This window comes from Maniola jurtina, chromosome 28, assembly GCF_905333055.1.
Source record: "Maniola jurtina chromosome 28, ilManJurt1.1, whole genome shotgun sequence".
Taxonomy (NCBI): Eukaryota; Metazoa; Arthropoda; class Insecta; order Lepidoptera; family Nymphalidae; genus Maniola; species Maniola jurtina.
In genome coordinates, this window is record NC_060056.1 from 1,140,364 (window position 1) to 1,162,896 (window position 22,533).

At 37.1% G+C, this 22,533-nt stretch overlaps 1 protein-coding gene across 1 annotated transcript; it reads right to left on the reverse strand.

Moving 5' to 3' along the window:
- Positions 1-391: 391 nt before the first annotated feature.
- Positions 392-19,605, reverse strand: LOC123879671 (zinc finger protein 782-like). The gene is made up of 17 exons (XM_045927536.1): positions 19,316-19,605; positions 17,897-17,974; positions 16,495-16,591; positions 16,095-16,130; positions 15,638-15,730; positions 15,047-15,178; positions 13,251-13,720; positions 12,121-12,337; positions 10,769-10,899; positions 9,226-9,300; positions 7,611-7,749; positions 6,106-6,215; positions 5,531-5,669; positions 3,054-3,185; positions 2,271-2,471; positions 1,424-1,607; positions 392-700 (listed from the first exon to the last, which is right to left on the reverse strand). The coding sequence occupies exons 1-16, from the start codon at positions 19,408-19,410 to the stop codon at positions 1,425-1,427; spliced, it is 2,328 nt and encodes a 775-aa protein (XP_045783492.1). The 5' UTR covers positions 19,411-19,605; the 3' UTR covers positions 392-700; position 1,424.
- Positions 19,606-22,533: the final 2,928 nt, after the last annotated feature.

Sequence of the window (22,533 nt, forward strand, 5' to 3'; positions counted from 1 at the left end):
AAAATAAAAAATATAAGACTACAATCACAATACACCAAATATTCGCAAATTAATGAGATCCATTTTTACATAGTATTTATGTACTAAATACGTAGCTAGAATTTATCTATAAAGATAATAAAGCTAATATCTTATAGTAAAAGCTGACAAACGACTGCTTTAAGGTGGAAGCGACGGGCCTGCCCGCGAAATTCAAATTTAATTTGGTTTTTCGCAATTTGTAAACTAATACGACAACGTAGGCTTATGGCACTTCAATTGCGCCAATGGCAGTATCATCCTCACAGGTTTACATAAAAATCTTTACTTGGAAGGGTCCAGTTTAAGAAATTAGATCTATTCTCACAAATTAGTCGATACTAGAGCTAATTTCTTAAACTGGATCTTTTTTTCCTAGTTAATTTACACTGATGAGTTGATCCGTAAGTTTTATGTTAAGAAAAATAGTTTTTTTTTTTATATTCTTCAATATAAGTACAAAAATCGGCTGTTTTTAATGAACAACGAAGTATTAATTTGTTTATAAAAACCAGGTCTATAGGAAGCTTTTGATCGCGGCAGTTTCTTGTGAAGGCATGCCTTTACAATGCGCCGGTCATCGTCCATTAAAATATAATACTAATAACTAGTTATGATAAATATATTATTGTGACTTTTTAGCTTTAGCAATTGAATTCCACGGTGTTTTCACCCAAAGTATCTGAAAAAAAAAATTGAGTGAGAAATGAATGAACATACTTTTATTGTACACCACAAAATTAGTACAGGCAAGAGTAAATTAAAAATTTATAACACCCCCGACAAGTGAAGGTTACAGTAACTAAAAAAAAGCTGATAACTTTCAAACGGCTGAACCGATTTTTTTGGATTATAGCTAAGAACACTCTCGATCAAGCCACCTTTCAGACAAAAAAAACTAAATTAAAATCGGTTTATTAGTTTAGGAGCTACGATGCCACAGACAGATACACAGATACATCGACACACAGATACACACGGCAAAATTATAACACCCCTCTTTTTGGGTCGGGGGTTAAAAAACACATACAAAGCACAACAAAATATAGGTACAATTGGGCGGCCTTATCGCTACCTAGCGATCTCTTCCAGGCAAGCAAAATAGTGCAAAGGACATAGCTACAGATATTAGAGGTGAGAAATGTGAGCAAAGCCAGCCCAAAATTTTCTTACTATTAAAAAAAATAGAGGATGTAACGAACTTAACACAATCCGATGCCAATAACCATTTGCCTTATCTTGTAGTTTTAGTGATTTAGTATTTTTCGAAACTGCAATGTATAGAGTGCAAAATTCGAGTCAATGCCCCACCCACGACGCGGCATTGACTTCGACTGACCTATTTACGGGACGTTCGTTGACCTCTGGCGTCAGCCAGATGTTTTACATTTGCCTATGGACGTACCTCAGTCCTCCACGTGTCTGAGGCCACACTTCTGCCAGGCGTCCTCCTCGCAGTGCTTGGCGCGCGCGCGTTTGGGCCACGGCTTCTTGAGGTGCACGTGTTCGACGTGCGCGCGCTGCTCGCCCGAGGTCGTGAAGCATTTGCCGCAAGTGTCACATTTGAACGGCTTCAGGCCCGTGTGGATCTGTGGTACAATTAATCAAAATATTATAACTGTAAAACACAATCGATCTGAATCAGAGAATTCTCGACCCGAAGTACGGCTCCGGACTGGGCAAAGGCTCCATTCTGCTCTATATTTGACAGTTTGCATTTGCAGTTTTGAAATCCGATCTTTTAAATCCGTCCAGTAGTTTGAGCTTTGTTGATAGATCAGTCACGTCAGTCAGCGACCTTTTCGGTATATGTAAGGACCCCCGGTAATCCGACAAACATTTTGCAGGGCTGTGTCGGACTATCGAATTTGTCGGATTATAGAGTACTGCCTAAGACCACCTATAGTCCGGAAATGTTTACAAAAGAGTACCTGTAATCCGACAAATTACAGATCCAATGATAAGATTCTATATGTTATACGTATATATTTACTCTGAAGTACTTCATTATGTATGTCAAATTTAGTAAATTAAACAATATTAACGTCATTAATGCTCTAGAACTTACAAAAAATAATAACTTTATATTAGGAAATAATTATGTACACACAAATGTACATTGTACATATTAAAATAAGAAGATTGTCAAAAATATCCAATAATAGTACATGTCGCAATGTAACAGACATGTCGAATTACAGGGGGTGCCGGAATAGACAGGGGCCGGATTACCGGGGGTCCACTGTACTTACAAACATGTGTCGTCTCCTGTTGTTGAAGAAGGCGAAGTGCTTCCCACACAGTGGGCATTCATAAGTGGGCCTGGTGGCGCTGTGGACTCGCAGGTGGAAGACGAGGTTGGTCTTCTGCGTGAAGCTTTTGTCGCAGCGGTCGCACTTGAACCGCTTCTCGCCCGTGTGCACCCACATGTGGTCTTTGAGGAGGGCCATGCTCTGGGAAACGACAAGACAAGTTTTAAAGACGGCAAAAAACCGGCCAAGTGGGAGTCAGAATCGCGCACCGAGGGTTCCGTACTCGGGTATTTTTTCCGACATTTTGCACGATAGATCAAAAATTGTTATGCATAAAAATCTGTATAAGAATGAACAGGTTAAGTCTGCTTTGAAAATTGAAAATACTATGTTTTTTTTTATTCAAAATAGGCAAGCGCTTGACCACAATCACACCTGATGGAAAGTGATGATGTGGTCTAAGATGGGACGCGTTTACCTAGAAGGTGCCTATTCAGTCTTGTTTTAAAGATACCCGGATTGTAATTGGTAGGAAACACAGATCGCGGAAGAGTATTCCAAACCTCAGCCATGCGTATGAGGAATGAAGACGCAAATCGTATGCGTACGTAAATGTACACACATTTTTTTTGTGATGCGTTGAAATTCACGGTTTTCGGATTTTTTCCTTTACTTGTGCTATAAGACAGACTTACCTGCCAAATTCATGATTCTGGAAAGTCTGGGTCTGAAATTATATGAAAGCTCGCTATTCTATTGATTCGTTTTTTTTTATTGTCTCACCTGGAATATCCGTCCGCACTGCTCACACATACAAGGTGTCTTCATGGCGGGGTACTTGGTTCGATTCTTGTCCGGGTGCGCGCGCCGGAAGTGCTGCGCATACAAACGGAGATCCCTCAGTTGAAGCCCGCACTGGAACCAAAACGACAACCACTTTTACTGTACTACAACTTTTATAAGTTACGCAGATATACCTGCGCAGATATATTATTTTCGAATGGCGTGAAAATATCTTAACGCGGGAATGCCGTATTTCTCTAGAATTCCCGATTGCCAGGTCCCGGGAACGAAACCCTAAGTGGAAAGCTTCGGCCGTGGCTAGTTAACACTCTACCGGCAAAGCCGTGCCGCCAAGCGATTTAGCGTTCCGGCACGACGCCGCGTAGTAACCAAAGGTTTCAGATTTAAGGGTTTAATAAAAAACTGCCATATCCCTTCCAGGTTAGCCTGCTTCCATCTTAGAGTGCATCATCACTTACCACCAGGTGAGATTGCAGTAAAGGGCTAACTTACCTACATACCTACATTTTTATTTTATTTTATTCAAAGATATGAATTTACATTTTATTTGAGTAAACAACAACTTTTATACATACAAATATTTACAAAATAACAACGATTTATAACTAAAAGGCACATACATCGTATAAACGTTAATAAATGGCCAGTACAGAAGATTTAGGTAAGTACAATGATATTATTATAAAAGATTTGATGTTTCCGGGGGCTTTTTTCCGTGACTTTTTCGGAGCTTGTTTCCGGAGGCTTTATTTGACAGACCGTTGCTATTTAAGAAGAGTGCACAATACGGTATTGTGTGCTCTTCTTATAATTAAGAGGTACTAAACCTCTTAGTATCTGATTTATTTTATTTTTTGTTTAACCATTTTAAGAACCGCATGTTAAACTAACACAATATTTGTACGCCGCTATGGCTAATTGTGTTGTACTATTATAATAATTTAACCATCTTTTTAACACACATTATCCAAATAAAGAATTTATTTATTTATTATTTATTACTACGCAGAATGACATAGGTATTTCTACTATTTCTGAAGTCATAAATAGTTAGACTTTCGTAATAAATATTGAATGAGCGATACACCAGCGAACTTGACATATATTTTGAGTCTAAAAATGAAACAAACATGTGTTATTTCGTCTACTACTAACTACTCGAGCGTCTTGACTCAAAATAGCATCTGGAAATCGTAAAATATACTTCATATACTCTACTACAACAAAGATTCACACATATTGTAAATTACATAAATCCATAGGTAACTAGTACTTAATAATTACTATAAATGCGAAAGTGTGTCATCTGTCTGCTTGCTTTTCACGGCCCATCTGTTTTACCATTTTTGTGACGTAATTACGGAACGGTATAGACGGCTTGCATCCTAGGAAAGGGCATAATATAGGCTACCTACTTTATGTTCCAGAAAATCAAAAAGTTCTCACGGGATTATTAAAAAACCTAAATCCACGAGAAAGAAGTCGCGAGTATCATCTAGATTCTGGTATAATAGTTTGGTTATCTTTGACCTACACCGTACACGAATTTGTTGTTTACATGTAATGTAGATTGTAGGCATTTAGCATTCAGCCTTTAGTTACTCGTTCCTTGTTCACAAGCCATAATAATAATTATTATCTCGGTCTAATTAATGTATTATCTACTGAGAAGGTATATACTGTGTTTTAATGACTGTTGTTAGTTCCAATTTAAATTCAACGAGAAAATTGTATTCCTGAACATGCAATGCAATTTTCATAAAGAAACGGTAATAAAATTACGCAAACTAGCGCCATCTAGTTACAGACACTTTTATATCACTTCTCTGTATTTAGCACGCATCAATCACGTCCAGCGTACTTGTATTAGAAGATGTCAGTGGCATCATCGTCACATCCTTGTCTATGGACCTTATTATCATTCATTCTCATTCGTTTTTTCCGTTTGTCAAACTGACAGTTACTGTCATTGATGCTCCCTGTCTGCTGTCACACCATGTGTTATTGGTCTGTGGTCACACCTGTCATCTGTCACCACAGCCTGTCACTATCAATTCCTGCTCGTGTCGTCATTTTCAAGTTTTCTCAAAACTGTACAAATTGCAAACTCGTGTACTTAGATAAAAGTTTTTCAAAGAGTAAATATTGAGATTTACAAACCTGGTGAAATACAAAAAGCACATAATATCAACATCTGAAAGAACATGGGGCTATGCGACGAGGGTGAGTACAAACAATTTCCTTCGCGTTCGTTGTATCTAAATAAATAAAAAAAAAAACAATTGACGAGAATGGCAAATACAATTTTAAACACAGCCGTACTATCTCGCTCATAATTCACGCGTACAAAACATGGCGCATAGTGCTATGATTGGCTGAGATATTTTCGCGCCATTCAAAAATTTGATTTCTGCGCATGTACATTCCTGTGACTTATAATAGTAGTAGTACTATACCTGTTCGCAAGTTACAGGAGACCCTTCGTTCCCAACGATGCCGGTTCGAGGATGTATGGTGGGCCGTCTCTCTATTTTTCTCATAACTCGTCCATTTTTCTCCGTGTTCATACTTTGCGAGTCGTTTCGTATGCGATTACTAGGAAAAAGAAAAAAAAACCAGTCAAGTAAAAGTCAGACTTGAACACGATGGGTTCCGTACCATCGTACAAGAAATAACAATTTTTAAATTTTTGTAAGGTAACCACAGATTCACGGTTTACGGACTTTTCCCTTTACTTGTGCTATACCTACCTGCCTTTCATGATTCTAGGTCAACGGGAAGTACTTTACAGGTTTTCTTAACAGACGATGTTATATCTTATATGATGGTAAAGAAAAGAAAGAAACGAAAGAAGAAAAATATTTATTTCTTAAATTGTGCCACACGTCATATGTTATATCTAAGGCAAATTTACTTAAGACACTGTTAAAACGAGACAGCGTTATACCGCTGGCATAAATCTGTCTCGTTTGAACTGAAACTTAGGTCTAAGCAAAGTGTGCTCTATAGATTTGAACCTAAGCATACTCACGGATCGTTATCACTACTGTGCCTAGAGGATAGCTTCAGATGCCTGGAATGGGCTTCTTCCGATACGAACTTTACTTCGCACACCTCGCAGTACGGCCCATCTAAACTTACCTGCAATATAATTTCACTAGATAATTTCAGCAATTAAACTAATTTTTTTATATATTTATTTTATAGACAAGCGCTTCCCACAATCACACCTGATGGAAAGTGATAAGGTGGCCTAAGATGGGACGCGGTTATCTAGAAGATGCATTCACTCTTGTTTTATAGATACCGGGATTGTAATTGGTGGGAAACACAGATCGTGGTTAGATTCAAAGTCAAAGTCAAAATTATTTATTCAAAGTAGGTACAATTGTACTCATTTTGATGGTCGAAATTGTTAAATTTGTACGATATAGTGGTGACAATTAATTACGTAACTTAAAACTAAAGCTACGAGGGTTCGAAACGCGCCCAAGTCTGAGAAGAGCCCACAACTAACTCAGCCGGGTATAAAAAAACTTCGCTTAAGTAGCTTTACTCAGAATTGGGCGATCCGGATCGCTAGACTCCTCGGTTCGAATATCTAAACACACATTCCTTTAAACAGGTTTCAACAATTCCTTTCCAATTGCCTTTAAACAGGTTCAAAAAATCTATTAAAAATATGCTCCTGAGAAAAGCATATTATACTATCGAAGATTATGTAAATGATAAAAAAGCGTGGACCTGCAATTCGCTCCAGCAATGCGCAGGGCTTCAATTGCTTTTATACATGGCATAATATTGTATATCAAATCTTTGCAAAGAGCAACCGCCGAGTTTCTTGCTGGTTCTTCTCGGTAGGAAAGGCATTCCGAACCAGTGGTAGATGCTTTTGACGATTCAAAACAACTTGTAAAAGTCTAATTGAATAAAAATATTTTGAATTTGAATTTGAATTTGAATTCTCACAACACTATACATACCTACACACCTTCTCTGAGGATATCTGGCTAAAGGTAGATTGCTGTTTCAGGTAAGTCCTATTCTTTAGTCACTCTGAGTTTGACGCTTAAATTCGCTAGTAAGAATTGATGACTGCATTATCACTTACTATCAGGTGAGATCACAGTCAAAGGCTAACTCGTAATGGAAACAAGTGTAAATTAAAAAATTTATAACACCCCCGACAAATCATTTTCAAATAAATAATTATGTATATCTAGGCAACGTCCATCTTGACAGCTTGACATTTGTCAATTGACACTTGAATATTATGAACCTAAGGGTTATCTAACCTTTTTTTCTACAAGAAAACTAGAAAATAGCTGATAACTTTTAAACGGCTGAACCATTTTTTTTGGATTATAGCTAAGAACACTCTCGATCAAGCCACCTTTCAAACAAAAAAAACTAAATTAAAAACGTTTCATTCGTTTAGGCGCTACGATGCCACAGACAGATACACAGATACACAGATACACACGTCAAACTTATAACACCCCTCTTTTTGGGTCGGGGGTTAAAAAAAATACTCACGTTTTTGTCGGCAAGTCGGTGTTTCTTCTTCTTATGTACATCTATCCCTTTCTTGCTCACGAACGTATATCCACACAGCTCACACACGAAATCTGATACATGTTTGATTCTGATGTGACCCATATATGTTGTTAGCTTGCTGAAACAAGTGTAAATTAAAAATTTATAACACCCCCGACAAGTGAAGGTTACAGTAACTAGAAAATAGCTGATAACTTTCAAGGGCTGAACCGATTTTCTTGGATCATAGCTAAGAACACTCTCGATCAAGCCACCTTTCAAATAAAAAAAACTAAATTAAAATCGCTTCATTCGTTTAGGACCTACGATGCCACAGACAGATACACAGATACTCACATCAAACTTATAACACCCCTCTTTTTGGGTCGGGGGTTAAAAATTACATTCATATCGGTCAAGCCAGAAGCGAAAAACTCGCAGATATGTAGGTCATTTTTTAATTCAGATACAAGTTAGCCTTTGACTGCAGTCTCACCTGGTGGTAAGTGATGATGCAGTCTAAGATGGAAGCGGGCTAACCTGAAATGGGTATGCCAATTTTTATTACACTTGAAGGTACCCATATTGAAAGAGGGGAAAACTGATGTCGAAAGAGCATTCAATATCCTAGCTGTTCGGATTAGAAACGAGGAAGCAAATCGCTTCGCGTATCTGAGGAATTTCAACTACGTACGGATGCAGACCTTTGTATGGAATTATGGGATAGAGAGAACCCTGTATTAACTTCTCTCCATGGATAGAAAATAGACGTACTAGGGTTAAAACTACCATTGTTTCTGAGGGAAATCTCGGTTCGATGCTGAATCAATGATATATTATTAACTAGCCGCGACTTCGCCCGCGTGGATTTAGGTTTTTCGTAATCCCGTGGGAACTCTTTGATTTTCCGGGATAAAAAGTAGCCTATGTGCTAATCCAGGATATTATCCATCTCCATTCTAAATTTCAGCCAAATCCATCCAGTAGTTTTTGCGTGAAGGAGTAACAAACATACACACACACACACACAAACTTTCGCCTTTATAATATTATAGTGTGCTTAGTGTGACTAGCTGACGCCCGCGACTTCGTCCGCGAAGATTTTGGTTTCTTGAAATCCCGTGGGAACTCTTTGATTTTCCGGGATAAAAAGTAGCCTATGTGCTAATCCAGGATATTATCGATCTCCATTCTAAATTTCAGCCAAATCCGTCCGGTAGTTTTTGCGTGAAGGAGTAACAAACATACACACACACACAAACTTTCGCCTTTATAATATTATTTATTTATTTATTTAAACAGCTTTATTGCACAAAAAAAAATACAAAGATAATAATAAATGATACAATTTTAGAAATGCAAAGGGCGACCTTATCACTAAAGTGATCTCTCCCAGGTAACCCGTATGTTCGAACCTACAGAACTATAAGACGAGGAGTCGTCGTGCAGCTATATATACAATTAGGTATACATAAACATACACTCTAATAGGTACATACTATACAATAAATATATATAAATATATATAAAACATTAAATCTGTGTAATATAATTAAATAAATAATACATAGTTAAATAAATAATATTAGTGTGAAAAAAATCTTTTCATACTCACTCAAATTCGCTGGGACAATGCGGACACTGATATTTCGTGCCAGCGTGCCATTTTTCGTGCTCTCTCGCTACACCTCTGAAATTTTATCACTAAACTATAAAAAAAAACCAGCCAAGTGCGAGTCAAACTCGCACATGAAGGGTTCCGTACAAGATATCTATACTAATAAATAAAATTGGAGTGTCTGTCTGTAATTTCGAAATAACTACCTCATATTAAGCTCATATGGTTATTTGAACGATACCAACACTGAATCACACGTTTTTAAAATTTTTGTCTGTCTGTCTGTCTGTTTGAAAAGGCTAATCTTCGGAACGGCTGAACCGATTTTGACGGGATTTTCACAGTCAAGTAGAGAATTGACCAGGGAGTAACATAGGCTACTTTTTTAACCGACTTTCAAAAAGGGAGTTGTGTTTTTCTACCTATGTACACCGAAATCTCCGAGATTTCTGAACCGATTTGCGTCATTTCTTTTTTAATCGATAGAGGAACTTTGCGACATTGTTTCATAAAAAATTTGGAGTCCAACTCCTCAATCCTGATGCTGCAGGGGATCTGACGAATCCACGCGGGCGAAGCTGCGGGCATCAGCTAGTTACATAATAAATGTACTTTTAATTTTCCTTAATCAGCATCTTATTAATAACTAGTTTATGCCCGCGACTTCACCCGCATGGACTACACAAATTTCAAACTCCTATTTTGCCCCCTTTAGGATTGAGTTTTCGAAAATCCTTTCTTTTAAGACGTCTATGTCATAATATCATCCAGTAGTTTGAGCTGTATGTTTTTTTCTTTCTATAAAACGGAAGGGACCTCCGATGTGGCGGTCGGAGACTTTGTGGGACTGGTAAGGGTTCTGTCTGAATTTAATTAAAGGCAAAATGGTCAATGCATAGGTTGACCATTTTACTGGCGTAAAGTAGCTTATTATTATTATTATAATAGACATTATATGTCCAATCTTTATGGCCAACCTATGCTTTGTTCCTTTTTATTACTGCACTAGCTGATGGCCGCGACTTCGTTCGCGTGGATGTAGGTTTTTTAAAATTCCCGTGGGAACTCTTTGATTTTCCGGGATAAAAAGTAGCCTATGTGCGAATCCAGGGTATAATCTATCTCCATTCTAAATTTCAGCCCAATCCGTCCAGTAGTTTTTGCGTGAAGGAGTAACAAACATACACACACACACACACACACACACACACACACACACACACACACACACACACACACACACACACACACACACACACACACACACACACACACACACACACACACACACACACACACACACACACACACACACACACACACACACACACACACACACACACACACACATACAAACTTTCTCCTTTATAATATTAGTGTGATAGTGTGATGTGCTATTTTATCGCAAAACTGAAGGAAGAGTCCCTGATCCGACTTGCTGGTGATTAGCGACGTCAGGTTGAGCTGTATGTTGATAGATCAGTCAGTCCACCACCTTTTTTTTTTTAATTTAGATATTTTCCAAACACCCTGTACACACCTGTTCCTAGTGCTAAAGGGACACCCTTTACAGCTAAACTTCTCCGTATGCTGCGCGGTGAGGTGCTTTCTTAGAGCGCGACCAGTTTTCAGTCGAGTCTTGCATATGAAGCATTCGTAGGCGCCGCTTTGCTAGAAAAAAATAACAGATAAATATAATTCATACTAATATTATAAATGGGAATGTGCGTCTGTCTGTTTTTTTTCACGGGTCATCTGTTTGACCGATGTTGATAGTTTGGTACAGAGATAGCTAGCATAAAAATTTTTTTTTTTTTGCAAAAAAATCTTCACTTTTTTGGATGTAGCATCCGTCAGGTCGATTTTATTCATATAAAATGTAGCCATGTCATCCGAATTATAATCACGAATTGATTGACATCTAATTCATCAAAATCGGCTCAGTAATTTAGGTGCTAGACACATAGAATCTGATAAATTCAAATTCAAATTCAAATTCAAAATGTTTTTATTCAATTAGACTTTTACAAGTTCTTTCGAATCGTCAAAAGCATCTACCACTGGTTCGGAATGCCTTTCCTACCGAGAAGAACCAGCAAGAAACTCGGCGGTTGCTCTTTTCAAAGATTTGATATACAATATTATGCCATCTATAAAAGCAATTGAAGTCCTGCGCATTGCTGGATACAAACATACATACACAGACTGCTAAAATCAGAACCCTTCCTTTTGGCTTTGCCGTAATCTGGTAAAAATTAGCCTTTGCCCGTCCTTGGGATACAAGTTACCTCTGTAATTTCGCATTTATAATATTAGTATGGATCAAAAGTTGTAAGTGTATTCGCGTGTCGTAACCAGTAACATAACACTAATCACACTAATATTATAAGTTTTGCGTATGTGTGTGTGTATGTTTGTTACTCTTTCACACAAAACCTACTGGACGGAATTTGCTGTGGAATGGAGATAGAATCCACGCGTACGAAGTCGCGGGCATCAACTATTTTCTAATAAGAATACGCGAGTTGTAAGTGTGCGCACTTACATCGCTGTGTCGTATAATGTGCGCATCGTATCGGTCTCTGACGTGGAAGCCGCGGTAACACGCGTTGCATTTAAAAGGCGCAATTTTGTAAGACGTCGCATTTTGCCGGGTCTGTATCTCTTCTATTTGTTCTTCATAGGTAACTGTTGTGATGGTGAACAAAGGAACAAAGTAAGTGTGAGTGTGATGTCTCGCACTTGTGTTGCAAGTGTGCGCGCTTTTGTTAACTATGTTATATACTATGCTTTTGTTGCAAGTGTACACACTGGTGTATAAGTGTATGCACTGATGTTGTAAGTGTGCGCGCGCGTTTAAGTGTGCGCGCGTGTTTAAGTGTGCGCACTTACATCGCTGTGTCGTATAATGTGCGCATCGTATCGGTCTCTGACGTGGAAGCCGCGGTAACACGCGTTGCATTTAAAAGGCGCAATTTTGTAAGACGTCGCATTTTGCCGGGTCTGTATCTCTTCTATCTGTTCTTCATAGGTAAGTGTTGTGATGGTGAATAGGGATTCGTCCAGAGTGTCGGTGGTTTTCCGTCGTTTGACATCGGATTTTTTGTATCTGCGAACGTAAACAATATTACAAGGACTCCACGATACAATACAAGAAAAATTGAAGTAAACTAACTTTCTCAAGGATTTTTTTAGGTTCTGTACCTCAAAAGGAAAAAAATGGAACCCTTATAGGATCACTTTGTTGTCTGTCTGTCTGTCAAGAAACCTATAGGGTACTTCCCGTTGACCTAGAATCATGAAATTTGGCAGGTAGGTAGGTCTTATGGCACAAGTAAAGGAATAAATCCTAAAACCATGAGTTTATGGTTACATCATAAAAAAAATGTGTTTTTTTCAAAGTAAGATAACTATACCAAGTGGGGTATCATATGAAAGGGCTTTACCAGTACATTCTTAAACAGATTTTTATTTATTTTTATGCATAATAGTTTTTGATTTATCTTGCAAAATGTCGACAAAAATACCAGAGTACGGAACCCTCGGTGCGCCAGTCCGACTCGCACTTGGCCGGCTTTTTTAGTGATTTAACCACAAATTCACAGTTTTCGGATATTTTCCTTTACGTGTGCTTTAAAACTTACCTGCCTGGTACAGGGTACTACCCGTTGACCTAACGGGACCCTTTAGGTTTTCTTTTTTTTTTAAAGAATATTAGCCAAGTTCATCATAATGACTAATATTCCCCTTGTCCCCTCCAACTACGCGTAAAGCTTGTGCTAGGCATAACCACTGTGCTCCCCCGTGGTCGGTGGTATCCATGACGGATTTTCCTCAGGAGAACAAAAAAAAAGGAGTAGGTACGACAATAGTGCAAGGGGTGGGGTTTGAACCAGCGACCTTTCAAAACTTTTCAGTCTTGACAGATAGACAGACAGACAGACAGACAGACAAAAATCATCTGATCAAGCAAGTGATCTTATATTTGAGGTGTGGAACTCAAAAAACTTCAAAAAACTTACTTATCCATAGTACTTGAAGGGTTATCACTGTCTTCCTTTTTCCTTTTAATCTTGATCTTTGGCGTTCCTTCTCTAACCTTCTTAACTCTCTCTTTTTTCTTCTTAACTTTACTTTTCTTATACATTTCGCTCAAACTTATATTATCACTTTCATCAAAAACGGGATACTCTTCGAAATATATTTGATTGTTGGTTTGTTCATCTTTTATTTCTACCTCGCATTTGTAATCACTGTTACTTTCGTTATCGTTGTCGTTATCGAAATCACCGGTAACGTTATTCGCGTTATCGTTACTCTCGTTAAATTCGTTAACTCCATTAAACTCGTTAACCTCCTCCACTTTAACGACTTCGTTGTCGTTCTCGTTATAAACGACGTCATATTCGTTGGTTTCGTATACTTTTTGTCCTAAACTTGATTTCAGTTGGTTGTGAGCCCGACTTATGGATTTTATATCTCTTATTGTAACCTGTTGAAATAATTGTTGTAATTCAATTAAACGTATTTGAAATGAGTTAACAATGTTAAACACTTTTTAATTTACAAGGCGGTCATTTTGAAAGTCAAAGTCAAAATCATTTATTCAAAGTAGGTACAATTGTACTCTTTTTTGATGGTCGAAATTGTTAAATTTGTACGATATAGTGGTGATAATAAATTACGTAACTTAAAACTAAAGCTCCGAGGGTTCCAAACGCGCCCAAGTCTGAGAAGCGCCCACAACAAACTCAGCCGGGTATGCATTCTTATTAGTTGTTGTTATAACGGCTGGAAATACTCATTCTGTGGAAATTTCAACTTTCCACCTATTACGGTTCACGATACAGCCCGCTGACAGACAGACAGACGGATGGACAGACAGCGAAGTCTTAGTAATAGGGCTTTACCCACACACCCTTCGGATATGGAACCCTGAAATTGTACACAATTGTCAAGAAATGAAATCCTAACTTTAATTATCATAGAGAGAGAACTTTAATCATCATTACAAGATAAGCTTTAATACTATTTATTATTAGTAGCTAGCCAATGCACTCGACTTCGTTCCCGTGGATTGAAAATCCCGTGGGAACTCATTGATTTTCCGGGATTAAAAAAAAAAATTCAAAAGAAAAATAAAACCGACTTCAAAAACCACAAGCACTAAAAAGTAATAATTTTTGTTTAGTTACACGTGTAATGTACCTAGGTATGACGTCGAGCGAGCATAATAAAACAAAATTAGAAATCCAAATGTGAAGCTCGCCGGAAACAAAAATTATTTATTACTTTTTAGTGTTTGTGGTTTTTGAAGTCAGTTTTATTATTCTTTTGAAATTTTTTTATTTCACAATTTTTAGTGGCCCCACTGTACTATCATGTGCTATGTCCAGTTAAAACCCTACTGTTTACTAAGCTATTACACTGATCGCTAGCAATTTGCTCTTATCCATTGAGGAGTTCTGTTCTCCATCTCCGCAGATATTCATCAGATCTTCACCAAATTTATATGGGACCACCTGCACAGTATACCCTTTCAAATAAAAAAAAAATTTCAAATCGGTCCAGGGGTCTTTGAGTAATCGGAGAACATACATAAAAAAAAAAGATCCGGACAAATTAAAAACCTCCTCCTTTTCAAGTCGGTTCAAAAGTAGCTTATGTGCTCATCCAGGGTACAATCTATCTCCATTCCCAGCCAAATCCGACCCGTAGTTTTTGCGTGAAGGTGTAACAAACATCCATCCATACAAACACACATACATACAAACAAACTGTCACGTTTATGATATTATTAGGATGAATTAATACTTACATATCTATCAACATTTAATTTATCCAGTATATTTTGACATCTCAATGCCTTATTTTGAAAATTGCTTGCCGAAGTCAGTCTGGCCACACACTCCCAACATAGCTTTTGTGGTAGCCTATCACTTGACGGTATCTGAAATGGTCAATTAAAAAAAAATTGTTCAAACATGGTACAGTACTTCCATACTAATATTATAAATGCGAAAGTGTGTCTGTCTGTCTGCTACCTTTTCACTGCCCAACAGTTTAACCGATTCTGATGAAATTTGGTACAGGGTTAGCTTATATCCCGGGGAGGGACATAGGCTACTTTTTATCCCGGAAAATCAAAGAGTTCCCAAGGGATTCCTAAAAACCCATCCGCTTAACCAATTTGTACGAAATTTGGTACCGAGGTAGCTTGCGTCCCTGTAATTGACATAGGCATTTTGTCCCGGAAAATCAAACAGTTCCCTCGGGATTTTTAAAAACCTAAATCCACGCGGACGAAGTCGCGGGATTTAGGTTTCTAAAGGAGAGCTATGCTTGGAGTTTCTCTACGTGATCAGATCAGAAATGAGAAGATCCTTAGGAGAAAAAAAAAATTACTTACAGACATACCAACAATTTGTTCATACATAACACCAAGGTTTTTTTCAGTGATATGATACATTTTCACGTTCATTGACAGACATACTCGACACACCTGTAAAGATAGAGAAAAAACTGGTCAAGCACCAGTCTGATTCACACACGAAGGGTTCCGTGCCATCATACAAGAAATAACATTATGTACTTTTCTTTTATTTTTTTGATTTACCATCTTGGCTTTTTTTTAAGAATATTAGCCATTTTAATCATGACTAACATTCCCATTTCCCCTCCAACTAAGCGTAAAGCTTGTGCTAGGAGTGGGTACGACAATAATGCAACGGCTGGGGTTTGAACCGCCGACCTTTCGGGGTGTTGACGTTGGAAGTGGAAATCCATAAAGAGAAATTCTTTTGTATATGCACTTATTCTAGTATTTCTCAATTTTGTTGTAAAAATACCAAATCAATATTGCTTACCCTTAAAGCAGCTGGTGCGTCCAAATCATCCGATTCCTAGAAAATAAAACAGTGAAGATGATGACTACACAATTACCAGTCAAAAATAAGTACCAATACCAGTAAAACATACCAATAACAAGTGTAAATTAGAAATTTATAACACCCCCAACAAGTGAAGGTTACAGTAACTAGAAAAGACCCGATAACTTTCAATCGGCTGAACCGATTTTCTTGGATTATACATTGGATTATTGGAACACTCTCTATCAAGCCACCTTTCAAACAAAAAAAACTAAATTAAAATTGAGTCATTAGTTTAGGAGCTACGATGCCACAGACAGATACACAGATACACACGTCAAATTTATAACACCCCTCTTTTTTGGTTGGGGGTTAAAAAATAGTTATAACAACTTACAAGTATGGGGATAGGTACAGAACCACTTTTAATCCTTCTCAACCCTCGTCTGGTCTCATAGAAGGCATCTTGTCGGAAATGTTCTGAACATACTGTGCTGTGAACAATACAAAAAAAATTAAAGAAGTGCGAATCAGACTTGCACAGAAAGGGTTCCATAACTAAGAAATAACTTTGTTTTTTTTTAATTTTCATGACAATATCTCTAAAAATTTCAGGTCAAAAACCTATTTTCAAAAAAAATTCAAAATGTTTCTATTCAATTAAACTTTTACAAGTGCTTTTGAATCATCAAAAAAATCTACCACTGGTTCGGAATGCCGTTCCTACCGAGAAAAACCAGCAAGAAACTCGGCGGTTGCTCTTTTCAAGTACATATTCAATTTACATGTGGTTATGGTTCACGAGATACAGCCCACAGATAGACAGACGGACGGACGGACATACGGGCAACAGAGTCTTAGTAAAAGGAAACCGTTGGTGGAACCCTTTAGCTGTGGAATAAATTAAAACCTATAACATCCATATCTAAGCATAAATCATGCCTAAGGACTTGCTCCAAAATTCCTCACTTGAAGACCAGTCTTTGAACAGTCCATGTTGCCAGCGATAACATATGGATTCGAGACATGGTCACTAACTAACCATTAGATGTTGGAGTCCCAAGCTGTTAGAATGGTGATACTGCACCAGAAAATGCAGCCATACCATGAAACTCATTTGATTTAATCTAGGCTGTAGTCCACTGGACAAATGTAGATTGGCAGACTAGTATGTAATAACAAGTGTAAATTAAAAATTTATAACACCCCCGACAAGTGAAGGTTACAGTAATAACTAGAAAAGAGCTGATAACTTTCAAACGGCTGAACCGATTTTCTTGAATTATAGCTAAGAACACTCTAGATCAAGCCACCTTTCAAACAAAAAAGACTAAATTAAAATCGGTTCAGTAGTTTAGGAGCTACGATGCCACAGACAGATACACGGATACACACATCAAACTTATAGCACCCCTCTTTTTTGGTCGGGGGTTAAAAATTAAAAAAAAAAACCTTATCCTTTTCCTTTCCAATTTCAAATCCCGATTTTCCATTATTTTATACTTATATAGTTTCCCTAACTTGTAATATAACTACAAACCTGACATTGGCTAATTTATGTAAAGCCAGAGGAAAAAAATAAATAAATTGGCAGACCAAAAATATCATTTTTAGATTTAAAAAAACCGGCCAAGTGTGAGTCTGACTCGCGCACTGAGGGTTCCGTACGGACGGACAGACAGACAGATAGACAACAAAGTGATCCTATAAGGGTTCCATTTTTCCTTTTGAGGTATGGAAATTGGAACCCTAAAAAATTCAGAAATCTAAAAAAGATATTTTTTGATATTTTTTTTTACCTCCTATCTCTTGGTTCCCACTCTGTAATACCCAATGCTTCAATCCAGGAATTCCTGAGATTTGTTTCTTTTGGAAACCTGTAACAGAATAACCTTCATTACAATTTACTAAGAAAATGCATTTCATGAAACATAATCCTACTAATATTAAAAATTTTAATGTTATCATTAATTTGTATGTATGGATGGATGTATACATGTATTGGCGTCACTCAGAAAAGCAGGTATTATTTAAATATTTTTATCGAATTATTGGAATGTCCTCTCCAAAACCAACACAAAAAAAACACAAGTTTAATGTGTAAGGTTATCCGAGAGTTTTAATCTAAACAAACTAATGCCAAAATAAATAATTTAATTAGAGCGTGATTGCTATCACAACATCTAATTATTCAGTTCACAATCCAAATACCGAAAATATGCGATATCGCTCCGAATCTCGGAAGGAGACTGAACTAAAACCTTCAAAACACCCGTATTTATGCAAGTTCAATCTTGTTGGCCTCCTAGTAACAGATTGTATGACATCGAATGAGCCAAATATCGATTTTACCAAACTACCTTCATCAGCTAAATTAGTAATTTTATATTATTTTTGACAACTCAAATCAACTTTTTAAAAATAACCTTACATATGTTTGTTACTTTTTCACACAAAAACTTTTGAAAGGCTTTGGCTGAAATTGGAATGGAGATAGATTATACCCTGGATTAACATATAGGCTACTTTTATCCCGGAAAATCAATCAGTTTCCACAGGATTTTTAAAAAAAGGATATTATCCTTCACATGCTTTTAGGGATGTTCTTACAATTTTGCCCATGGTTCTTTCACATGACAAGTTAAAGTTGAAAACTAAAACCTACCTGCAATCGTCTTAATAATCGTCTTAAACACTGAAATATTACAGTAAAATTGTTTTTCTGCCGCTTGGTATAGTTTAATGTTGTTGTACATTTATATTCATGAGCTCAGAATTTTTTGCTCTTTAATTTGACATCCCACTCGATACAACAGCAAAAAAAATGGTTGGAGGATGGTTGGAGACCTCCACTTTTTTTACGTCACTTCCTTTATGTCAATTTATTTCGTATAAAATATAGCCTATGTCATCCGGACCTTTACAACCATTTTACAACGAATTAATTGTCACCTCATTCATCAAAATCGGCCCAGTAGTTTAGGCACTAAGGTGGAACACAGAATCTGGATACAAACATACATACATACATTCATACATAGGCTTTGCTGCAGTCGGGTGAAAAGGAACAAGATTAAGAATGAATATAATTACTTAATTAAAATAAATTGTAATGTTTGGATAATGTATGGAGCTTTAAAGTTTAATTACATATTCAAAATTACTTACTGTACATATGACAAAATAAACATCGATGCAAAATAATGACTAAAACTCACATGTGAAACGTGATTCCATGGCACTTTGTTGTTTTTTTTGTATCATTTCCACAATTTCGTACACAACACCTCATTTTTATAAGCGAAGTTTTCATAAATAAAAAATCATTAGGTACTGTTTATTACATTAACCGCAATAGCTATAGTTAATACAAATGAAAATTTTTGACTCTAAAAGGCTTATTTGCGCACATAAATTATACATAAATCAATTGTTGCATTTTATTTTTAGTTTGTGTAATTATTTTTTGTTATAATCATTGTGGTTATAATAAAATAGTAAAAGGTAAATATAAATACATAGTATAAATACCCCACAGATCACTATATACAGTCTAAACCACAGACCACGAATCCGGGTCTAAACCCGTATGTAAGAATTACTCTGTTTTTTTTTTTATTGACTGGTTGTACGGCTCTGGGTTCTAGCCTTTTAAAGCCTGATAGTTTATTACAAAGAGTATGTAATCCATAGATTATCTACTATATAACTAGAGAAGATAGATGTGCGACTCTCAGATTTATTTTTACAAGTTACGCGTGTGCTCTCATCTAGAGGGCACTAATAGCGCGCAAAGCGTGCGAAAGCGTGAAAATTTAAATGCTATTTCAATGTACTGTACTAGCATATATTTTTTTTTTATTCAACGCATATTTACTTACCTATCTTGTTAGTGATTTAGTAAATTTTTTATTCAGAAAGTAATAATACAGATTTTCACAAATGTTAAAAATACCTAAATATAAAAATTATAAAACAAAAATATCATCCAAATCACTGTAACGAGGCAGGGTGCCCAGATATATAGTATTTTATACTAGCATATATTATATTGTTTGAAGATTTTTGAACATGTTTTAAACAAACATTATCAATTCCATTAACGTTTGTTTAAAACATGTTTAAAAATATAAAGTCTTTTTTTTTCTCTCGTCTGGCTTTACAAAGATTAGACAATGTCAAGTTTGTAGTTATTTGTAACAAGTTAGGGAAACTATACAAGTATGGACCCCGTCTGTGCCGGCGCTCGCCAACACACGCACGGCACCCCCTTAGAGCAGTTTCCAGTCAGTTTTAACAAAAAAAAAAAAACACTCAAAAACAGCAGAGCACGCCCGCCAGCTAACACCATCACAGACGAAGTCCAAATATAAATTATATATTATATCTATTTGTTAAGCCGTGCTCTCATATAGATGGCACCACAAGCGATTTTTAATTTGCGATTTTTTTATGATCTGAAGCTGCACTCCTATGATGTAATCACTACGTTATTATTAAATTACTAGCTGACGCCCGCGACTTCGTCCGCGTGGATTTAGGTTTTTCGAAATCCCGTGGGAACTCTTTGGTTTTCCGGGATAAAAAGTAGCCTATGTGCTAATCCAGGATATTATCTATCTCCATTCTGAATTTCAGCCAAATCCATCCAGTAGTTTTTGCGTGAAGGAGTAACAAACATACACACACACACACACACATACAAACTTTCGCCTTTATAATATTAGTGTGATTTTAAATTATAGTGTCATGAATTCAATGCTGCACATAACGTAGTGCTTACATATTTACATACTCTTTGTGATGTAGTATGTTGAGTATAGTGCGTTTCATCGAATAGTACCTACCTATGGCGTTATGTTGGCTCCCCTGTTTTATGGGTGGTCATTGGCACCATATTGGCATGAGAAGACGCAAATTTTGTTTATTTTCATTTGATTTTCATTTCATTCATATGATCGGTTTGGTTGTACGTGTACGTGGTGTACGTGAGTGGTACCAGTGATTACATACCTACTCTTTGGTATAGTGGTACACTACACACATGGTACACACTTCACAGCAAAGAGAATCAAGGGGCACGGCAGTGCCCCCGCCAAGACGAGCCAAACGGTGGCCGCTGTGAGAAAAGGTAAGTAGGGCACGTACCTTTTCTCACAGCATTTCGCCGTATTTTTGAACCGTCATAGCTTCGGTCTGGATGACGCTAGAAACCTGAAATTTTCAGTAAAAAATGTCCTCAGGAAATTTATTAAATATACCTACTAAATATCTATTATCTAGCTTTTATGGTAACAGATTTATTGATACCTCAAATACGTTAATTTTATTCCTCACTAAGGATCATCAAACCTAACATAACCCTAACCTAACCTTAACATAACCTAAACATAACCCTTACATAACCCTAACCTAACCTAACCTAACCTAACACAACCTTAACACAACCCTAACACAACCCTAACATAACCCTAACACAACCCTAACACAACCCTAACATAACCCTAACATAACCCTAACACAACCCTAACATAACCCTAACACAACCCTAACATAACCCTAATACAACCCTAACACAACCCTAACATAACCCTAACATAACCCTAACACAACCCTAACATAACCCTAACACAACTCTAACACAACCCTAACATAACCCAAACACAACCCTAACACAACCCTAACATAACCCTAACACAACTCTAACACAACCCTAACATAACCCTAACACAACCCTAACATAACTCTAACATAACTCTAACACAACCCTAACATAACTCTAACACAACCCTAACATAACCCTAACACAACCCTAACACAACCCTAACATAAACCTAATACAACCCTAACACAACCCTAACATAAACCTAATACAACTCTAACACAACCCTAACATAACCCTAACACAACCCTAACACAACCCTAACATAACCCTAACATAACCCTAACACAACTCTAGCACGACCCTAACACAACTCTAACACAACCCTAACACAACCCAAACACAACCCTAACATAACCCTAACACAACCCTAACACAACCCTAACATAACCCTAACATAACTCTAACACAACCCTAACACAACCCTAACATAACCCTAACATAACCCTAACATAACCCTAACATAACCCTAACACAACCCTAACATAACTCTAACATAACCCTAACACAACCCTAACACAACTCTAACACAACACTAACACAACCCTAACACAACCCTAACATAACCCTAACACAACCCTCACACAACTCTAACACAACCCTAACACAACCCTAACACAACCCTAACATAACCCTAACACAACCCTAACACAACCCTAACATAACCCTAACATAACCCTTTTTTTTTTTATCGTGGGGAAATCCTCATGGATACCACCGCGCCCGGGGAGGCACGGAGGTTATGTCGGACTTTTACCGACTAAAACCCCACGG

Bases quoted from the DNA above. Each gene is read 5' to 3' on its own strand.
- LOC123879671 (XM_045927536.1), bottom strand. From the start codon at position 19,410: ATGAAAACTTCGCTTATAAAAATGAGGTGTTGTGTACGAAATTGTGGA. The intron at 15,179-15,637 runs GTAAGTAATTTT...TGACCATTTCAG, and splicing joins AACAAATTGTTGGTATGTCT to ATACCGTCAAGTGATAGGCT. The intron at 5,670-6,105 runs GTGAGTATGCTT...TCTTTTTCCTAG, and splicing joins CACAGTAGTGATAACGATCC to TAATCGCATACGAAACGACT.